The 9,315-nt window shown below is 34.3% G+C and overlaps 1 protein-coding gene across 3 annotated transcripts; it reads right to left on the reverse strand.

Annotated features, from left to right (window-relative positions):
- Window positions 1–195: 195 nt before the first annotated feature.
- Window positions 196–8,934, reverse strand: LOC141713464 (phospholipase D delta-like). 3 transcript variants are annotated; one of them, XM_074516895.1, is made up of 10 exons: window positions 7,816–8,930; window positions 7,527–7,643; window positions 6,090–6,284; window positions 4,339–4,620; window positions 4,168–4,236; window positions 3,879–4,026; window positions 3,208–3,356; window positions 1,811–1,984; window positions 950–1,150; window positions 196–743 (listed from the first exon to the last, which is right to left on the reverse strand). In XM_074516895.1, exons 1-10 carry the CDS (start codon window positions 8,713–8,715, stop codon window positions 450–452), a joined length of 2,529 nt encoding a protein of 842 aa, XP_074372996.1. In that variant the 5' UTR covers window positions 8,716–8,930; the 3' UTR covers window positions 196–449. The 3 variants fall into 3 exon arrangements, with proteins under 3 accessions (XP_074372996.1, XP_074372997.1, XP_074372998.1); XM_074516896.1 differs by lacking the exon at window positions 6,090–6,284 and having other exon boundaries at window positions 7,816–8,931; XM_074516897.1 differs by lacking the exon at window positions 196–743 and having other exon boundaries at window positions 1,013–1,150; window positions 1,785–1,984; window positions 7,816–8,934.
- Between the last annotated feature and the right edge of the window lie 381 nt (window positions 8,935–9,315).

Raw genomic sequence — 9,315 nt, forward strand, 5'->3', positions numbered from 1 at the left:
GAGTAAAACACTTGCACACTTGCACTAAATTATAGACCGAGGAGCTAAATTCCAGAATCCAATGTAATTCAGAATTGATGCGTGATTTAGATGCAGTTATTTAGATTTTCAGACTAGTAGAAATCAAGGAGTAAAGCTTAGAAAAAAAAAGAAATTAAGGAGAAAGCTCACTAGTCAGGATCTAATAGGAGGGGAAAATTCAATCTCTCATGTTCTGATTCATTTCAAAATTTTACTCAGGCTCAAATAATTACTATGTTGGTGATGCCTCTGCCATACTGACTTCTCAGTAGTATGATGCAATATCTCCATACTGTACAACACAATCGTGAAATAACCATTTTATCAGTCACTCTACCAACTGGTCTTATAGATTGTAATTTAGCGAGTAGGCACGTGCATATAATCAAGTTGCTTAGGGCGTGGCTCCAAAATTTGTCGAGGGGAGTTCATGTGGTTAGAGCATTAGGGAGGGTGGTCGGAGCACCAAGCACCTTACCCCCACAATCTGGAAAAGTTTCATGTCCAGGCAAGGAACTTACCTTACCATTGCTATCTACTTGGATTGGGTATTTAAGGAGATGACCTTGCAAGGGCATAAACTCTTCAGCTGTGAACTTTTCCCAATTATCTGTAGCGATTTTGTTTACGGTCTTTACGCACATTAAGCTTTCAGGCTCCTTGAAACAGTCGTCTATATTACCCAAGTGCTCTGCCCACAAAGACATTCTATATCCATACACCTGCAAAAACACATCACTGAGTTTTAGCTTCTAAATTCCTGAAACATTTCGTTCACATCAAATTATCACAAGATATTGTCCTCCTCATATCTGCAAGAATATGCACAGGTTTACATTTAAACTGCATACGGTCCATGTAGGATCCTTTATCATATATATAATATGTCCGCAACATGATCCAAAATGAAAGCACTAACTATACCAACCTCTCCACGTGGATGTTTTCCCTTTTTAGCCCAAGTGTGATGGTTCTGATATGCGCCCATGGCAATCTCAGTGTCTCGTGAACCAGCCATTGATCGCTGGTTGATATTGGAAGACCCTAACATTACGTATTCATCATCCACTATCATTCCCTTTGCATGAACATAAACCATAAATCTTCCGTATTTTTGTGAAGCCGAAACCTGAAATTCATAATTAGAAGCAATTCCTTACTGGCAACAGTAACAAAATTAAAATATTACAACAAGTCTGATGTCTGCCAAATTCACTGCTATCTATAAATTTTACAGAGGATACATTTACACACACTTGAACCACAATATTTTTGTGAGGTTTCACGTCACAGATTGAAAGTCAGTTAAAAAAATGATAAGTATAAAAAACTTGGGACAAAACTACTTCAAAGTATAGAGCCTTGCATGAAACTCAATACATATACATCTCATAGTGAAAGACTTCTGAGGGCATGATCACAAAGCAAATGTGATTTCTTCTTGTTTTTGTGCAGCTTGAAACCTATCAATGATTTTCAGATGTATTTTTTTATGGTTGCACTTTAAGTTAAAGCATTAGTAGTCATAGTATTATCCTAGTGAATCTGTCAGGGACTAGCATTTTCCATATTGAGATTGAACAAATGAATCAACATCTTCAAAGGAATTTTTTAAAGACCCAGAATTCAAGGATTTCACATAAATCTTGCTTTGATTTACCTGACAGACCATAGTACTTGACGAGTCAAACATTGAACCCAAATTTATTAATGACGAGTCAAGTTTTGGAATATTTACATATAAAAAAAATTATAGAACCAACCTAGCAGATTATAGAAGCATAATTACCACGGTTGTGCCATTGTTGGAAGGTTGAGCGACTGCATCTGACTCAATTTCTTTGTTAGTTTCACGATTGCCAAGACAATAGAAATTCAGGTAGTCTTGTGGATGCGAGTTCTCAAAATTTGCAGACTGTAGCTCTCGAGCAATAATCTCATACATCATTTTCATAGTCTCACCCTGAAAATGCAAAGATACGAAGATAAGCTAAAAAAGTGAAAAATCTAAGAAGGCAAGTTTTCCTTTTCCCTGCTAGCTAATTCAGGGCATCCCAATTGCGCTTCTAGAGAAGCTGGAAAGCCTGGAATCCTCGAGAGAGGAAACAGCTAGGCAAAAAGCCCTTTTTATAAGTAAGGGATCTAATGACACTTAATATAAGTTTATTATTTAATGTAATAAAGAATGGCGTATCTGAATGATATGAAAATCACAAGAAAATAAGTATACAGTATATAATCTATACTATACTATAATAGCCGGAATAGAGATAATTTGGTTCAACGGTTTGGTTCAACGATAATTCCCTAATTTTGATTATTACAAAAATAGATAAATAGTGTTATATATCTAATAAACTACTAAATTATTAAACTACTACTAAATATAGTATACTTATCTTACTAAACTACAAATACAACTTATCCTATTATTAAAAGATATAAATAATAGTGTTAGATATCTGCTAAACTACTAAATTGTTAAACTACTAGAAATAGTCTATTTATTCTACTAAATTACGACCACATGTTATTCTATTATTTTTATTATAAATTTATAATCATTATATATTTATATAAATATTTTAAAAATATAATATAACTTGATAAATAAAAATTTAAAATATTAATGGGAACCCGTGCATCGCACGGGATTTTATAATCATTATATATTTATATAAATATTTTAAAAATATAATATAACTTGATAAATAAAAATTTAAAATATTAATGGGAACCCGTGCATCGCACGGGATTTATGCTAGTATATATAAGAAAGTTTCTCGCTCTTTTTTGCTGTTCTTTGTCATCTTCTTATGTTTGAAGGGCCGTTTTGACCATGGTGTAATGTGTGAACATCAATTGTAAATAATTAAAATAAACTAACCTCATCAGCAGTGGCAGAACCAGGGGCCATCAGTATGTATGCTTAAAATTAATTTTCTACTGTTTTTTAATCTCAAAATCAAGTTCTGGATAAAATTAATTTTAACAATTTTTGAAGTTAGTGGGGGCTGTGGCCTAGGCTATCCTCCCTTTAGTTCCGCCACTGCTCACCAGCAAGAACAAATAGACATCCTATGATTCCTTAAACTCCTATATTTTAAAGTTTTCCTGCATTCTTCCATCTAGAAGAATTTATTAAGATAATAATGATTTCAGAATTCACTATGCTACACTATTTACCTGCCAAAACAGAATTTCCTGGACAGAGGCAGATGATGGATTTCCTTCGGGCCACATTGGGATGACAATATACACTGCAAATCTTTTTTTCGCTCTTATCTTACTAGCAATCTTCAATGCCAATTCCATTGGGATAAGATTATCAGCTCCTGATCACCCAAACAACAAATAGATTACAAAAAAACAATTTGAAACTGAGCAAGCAAAATTTGTTAGTACTGAGTATATATGAGCAGATAAACAGTTGCTTTCATAAACTAATGATAGCTTGGAAAAAACAGCAACAGGAAAGTTTTTGAAGTGGCGCCACCCAATCCGCAATGCGTAGAAGGTCAGGTTTCAAGCCTCCGTGGAGGCATGTGTGCACGTGTATTCAAATTTCTGATTGACCATAAAGAAAACAGATAGTGTCACACAATAGGTATGTTCATAAATAAGCACTTTTTTTGTATAACTAGGTTTTGATTAATTGTTTCACAAAGGAAGAAAAGCATACACAATCTATTAATGACAAGATACTTTTATATGTATGCTAAACATTTATTATGTAGAACAAGGGACATTACCACGCAACCCTGCATCTCCAGACTACATAGAAGTTATATATATATATATATATATATGCTAAAATATACATGACATGCATAATATAGTAATGAAGGTTTTCTAACCTGCACTTTTACGGGAAGACCACGCATAAGATGAACCAAGAAAATACTGGTTCTCAATATATATAAAGTGTTGCGCACATCTTATAGCTTGAATATACGCTTTTTGAATACTCTTATCAATCACCAGGTTCTTGGCAAATTCTAGGTTCTGCAGTATATTACAAAGTGAAAACAAAATACAATGTCAAACTCAGACATGCTGGATATGTACAGAAGTTAGTTAAAATGACACCTTTCCAACAAATTCATTGCACTACTAACAAATTTTGATATATAAATTGAGCAAAACCTGTGCCACAACTAGTTTATTATCTTTTGGAAATCCTTTCACAGACCCTGAATCTATTGATCGGAAAACCTGTCAGTGTCAGAATAACAATAATAAAAAGATTTAGTATGGAAAATCTAGTAACACGGTATAGACATTTTATATATACAAGGAGTGATGCATAATATAAACCTGAACATGCCAGTTTTCTGGATCATCTTCTTGCGAAACCCTCAAAATGGGGTGGTCATTTGGAATTAAATCAGAAGGACTGAGTATCCAAGAAATTCGTTCTATCTTTATCAAGGCATCGTCATGCCAACGAGAAATCTTTTTAAACCGCCGTCCAAACTCAGACCATTTTGTAGCTTTTTTCCATCTCTGCTCAAAATTTCTCAACACATCATATGCAGCAGGACCTTCAATTTTGCAATGTAAATCATGCCATGGCTGTCTAGGGCCCAAAACTCCAGCCTTACAATGAGAAAGTAATATATGAGATACACATATTGCACGGGGACATCAAACTAGTACTAGTTGATGAGAGTTACTTCGGAAACAAAAAGTCTAAGATATTCTTTTAATTCCAATAAAATGAAACCAGATCAAGTATGAGTCGTCGATCAGAACACATATGGATACAATCTATAACGGGGTCGCGAAAAAAAAGTAATTTCTGCTGGGCCATTATCCGATGGTGCCACTAATGGGATTAAAACAATAAACATGAGGGACACGTTTTTTTGTCAGTAAGTGCTACTGCAGCGAGGAACGCGTTTCTTTATTCAACATTGTTTTGTAGATAAAATTTAAGAGAGCCTGCTTAATAAATCTCTTATGTGCTAACTAGAGCAATCTCCAACATAGTAGCATCTTTTATAATTTTCGAAATGCATATTGATAATGTTTAATCAAGAGATAAGGAGGAAAAATCTTCATTTGTAGTGTACCCTTCTTCTACAAGAAGATCAACTTCCTATGCTTTAAATCAACGGTAGAAGATCTGTCCTATGTTACCAAGACTGATGTGGGACAAGATTGCAGAAACAACGATTTATTAAACAAGATCGATGATAAGAGAACAAGCGATGAATTATACGATTCCCAAGAATAATTAATCAATATTATCCTCAAGAAAAATATATAATCAAAGCTTAGTAATATGTGGAGAATTATATAGGAATAACCTAATGGACGAAGAACCTTATCTATTGGGCTTTATTATATATAACCTATTAAATAAATAAACAACTAGACCCACATAAAAGACAAACAAATAATTTTAATCCTCTCTATTTTAAATACATTTAAACTCATAAATAACATATGTAAACATTTTCCACTCCTGTTCCTCATCAAAGACTCTTCGATTTACCTCAAGTACATGTCCGACACATAACACTTGTACTTAGACGCTTATTTTAAGCCAAAAACACGTAAGTTTTGTAAAATGTTGCTGAGTCCGACACTTGGACACGTATCCAGGTTGGACACTTCTTCAATAGTCTGAATAAAGAAAGGATCTATCAACAAAACATTTAGAATTTATCTTGAAACCAATTGTAAAACAATGATTTCTTTTTTCTGCTCATCCTAGTCTGGTGATACATACACATAATTTGAATTTCAACAGTGCTCACAGAGTAACAATTGTTAGTAAACTAGGCATCTCTTATCAGAGTTCAATCATAGTTCATAGACACTTTTTCAAACTGAAAAGGTGAACCATTGAGATCCTAAAGCACGAAAACAGTTGTATCTACTTTGCATTAAGATGCTATACTTTATCTACATGTCTTATATAAAAAATCTATGAATTCCAATTTACATTACAACTATTCATTTTATCAAATGGTAAAGTTGACATGTTGCCGTGCATTGCATGAATTTGAACTTATCTACATTGACTCACTATAGCATAGATAGAACTTATGAAAGCTTACAGGAAAAGTTGGATTATGATAATCATTCTCATAGACAGTCTCGAGGTCACTTAATAAACGATGCTCTGGTGTATCATAGCGTCCATCGCAGAGATCAAGACCTCCAATGAATGCACTCAGTCTACGGTTATTTCCATGGGCCTGACTATCCACGATCACACACTTCTGATGGTGTGTATAAAGGGTCCCAACAACCTGATAGATGTAAAGCTAATTTACTTAGTTGCGTTTTGTAAAATAACAGCATCAAGTACCTGCTATTCAATTTTATGGCCGTAGTCAACAATCATGTTATGTACATGACTGATTACAGAAAAATGATAAGAGGGAATGGGCAAGCTATCTAAATGACTTGATGGTCTATTCTAGTTTGTGATTCTTTAAAAATAAATCTTAAAGGGTCTCTTAATTTTTTAAAGTTCCAAGAAAAATGCATAATTGGCTTGATCACTATAATTGTTCTAGAACTTCTATAGATGCAATGGACTCGTTACTAAGTGCCCGTTTGGGAAATCTTAAAATAAGTAACTTATGACTTAAAATTAATAAATGGCTTAAAAGTGATAAGTATATAATACTTATAAGTTAGTTAAGTGTTTGGTTAATTTTACTTATAAGTCAGAATTTTTTTTAACTTAAATGAACTAAAATATTTTTTTTAAAATATTATTATCTAAATTCATGACTTTTAAATTAACTTAACATTTAAAAACATAAATTTAAAAACTAAAATTAATAAAAAATTTAAAAATCAAAATAAGTTGAGAAAAAGTACGTCGTTACTAACATTCAACTTATAAGTTTGGTCGACAAACACTCATCGATAAGTACTTACAGGCTTATAAGCCAATAAGCCACTTATTATGTGGTCGCCAAACAGGCCCTAATTCAAAGAAACTAAAAAGTTCAGCTGCATTAATATTGAACGCATAAATAAAGGACATCTTGATCATGACTTGAGGGGTAGACGGCAAACAATCCTGTATGATAGTGTTCCTTAAAGCTACCTGGTTGATATCTCAATATCTAATTCATCACTATGTTGCGGCAACAGTCATTTTAATTTTTTTTATAGGCTTAGTTTTTACCACTGTTATGTTTTCTTGTCAATTGGGTGTACAAGCTACAACATGAAATACCTAAAAAATTGTGATAATTTTGTGACAAATTATGTTTTTATAAATAAATAATTAAAACAAACTGTGTTCATGTAGAAAATCGTTCTATTACAATTGAATTATCAAACAGAGAACAAACTATGTCAAGTAGTCATGGAATTTGGATCATTTCAAGTTGGCCTTGGTGATGTAAGTTTGCACATAGAATCTTCCTGTCTAGATCGGCAAGGCAGGATATATAAATACCAAAATGTTCCTGCCGTAATATGTTTCAATCATAAGGAAAATTGTAAGGACTGAAGTATAGTATAACGCACACCTGCTGCTTGAAAATGCTAAGCTTACTGCTCGCATAGCGCGGTGACAACACACAATTCACAGACGAGTGTTTGAAAAACTTTCGAGTCTCTTCATCATGTGTCTGCATTACGCCTTCCTGAGCAAAAGAACTCAACCTCAAAGTCATGACATTCAACTTCACATTTCATAAATTAGTTTCTTACACTAACAGTGATGTTATCTTATCATAACTCATAAGCAACAAATTATCACAACAAAAACATTAACTTCAATCTCCCAAAACTAACAAAAAGAACGAAATTGAATACCGTACGAATGAAGAACTTGTTATGCGAAGTCTTATCATCCCAAACCAACAACAAAACCCTCACGCCCTCTTGCGACTTATACTTGAGCAAATCCCCTAAACTCAAATCTCCGCCTCTAGGCAAAGGCTTACTAGGCTCTCTAACCAGCTTAACCTTATGATAAATCGACCAACCAGTTATATAAACCAAATGATGAGCTTCCAAAATAGCATGACAAATATCCTCCCAACATTTCTCTTGCCTAAACACCTTCCCCCCTTCCAATTCAATCTCAGGCAACATTCCATCAGGCGTATGAGCATCCTGATACAATGTCACATGTCCACCTCGCCGCATCGGAAAATAAGAGCCTTGCAAGCTAAATTTGGAATTACTATACTCCAAATTATCTTCACATTCGAGAAACCTCATTCTTAACCTAATAGCAGCATGCTGCTTAGGTGGTTTCCCAAACAACCCGATAATCGGGAACCACTCATCAATCAAATCGCCTGTTTTAATTCTCTGCGCCGACACGGAAGCAATTCCGATAAAATCAGCGCCAAATGTGTCATTATCTTTCACAACAAAATCAACCTGTGAAACAGGATGAGCTAAGGGAATTTGAAAATGCTCGTTCCATATCGGATTCTGGTTATTAGACATGACACGTGTACGAGCCACCGTGGCGCCGCTAAGACAAACGGTGACGTAAGGGTCGCTAGTTATGATCTTGTGGTGAGGCTTTTTGGTGGAGTTAGGGTTTCGACAAACGTTGAAAGCTGTGAAACAACGACGGAGATGCTCGGATAATAAGTCCATATTTGGTAAACAACGAGCTTCGATTATACGGAGATCGAGATCGCCGTGAAGATAGATAACGGAGTTAGATGCGTCGGAAATGTCGTCGGCATTTTCCATTGGTATGAAAAATATTTGTAATATTTAGAGCCTAGTGTTTTGAAATATTTAAAATGTGAAATGTGATGATAATGAGAGAGAGATGATTGCGGTGGCGGAGGAACCTTGGCGGCGGTTACTCCGCCGGGGATAATGTATGGGGAAGAGCGCCGGGGAATTAATAATGGAGAGGGTAGTTAGATTTGAAGTTACGTAGGTAGAGAGGGGTTCGTGTGCGAAAGTTGTGACTACACGTGTACTTGTTTTTCTGACAAGACTTATGTCTTTGGGTACTTTTTACGTAGAGATTTTGCGGTAATAATGTGAAACTGTAACTGTACATGTCTTAAATGGAATTGAGCAGAGCGGAGAGAAATAACATCCAGATTATTATGCTGTAAAAATAAGATGTAATTAAAATTAATCAGACCTGCAAATAGTTTTATAGAATTTTTTTAAATAAAAGTTCTTCAAATTCTTAATTGATCAACCCTACTTAAACCTGACTTGTATATACCGCTTCCGTCTCATTGATTTCAATATAAATGAAATGGATATGAAGATTAAGAAAATGTATAATTTAGTGTGAAAAAATAGGTAAAGTATTATATGTATAAAGTG

Source organism: Apium graveolens, chromosome 3 (genome assembly GCF_009905375.1).
Source record: "Apium graveolens cultivar Ventura chromosome 3, ASM990537v1, whole genome shotgun sequence".
Taxonomy (NCBI): Eukaryota; Viridiplantae; Streptophyta; class Magnoliopsida; order Apiales; family Apiaceae; genus Apium; species Apium graveolens.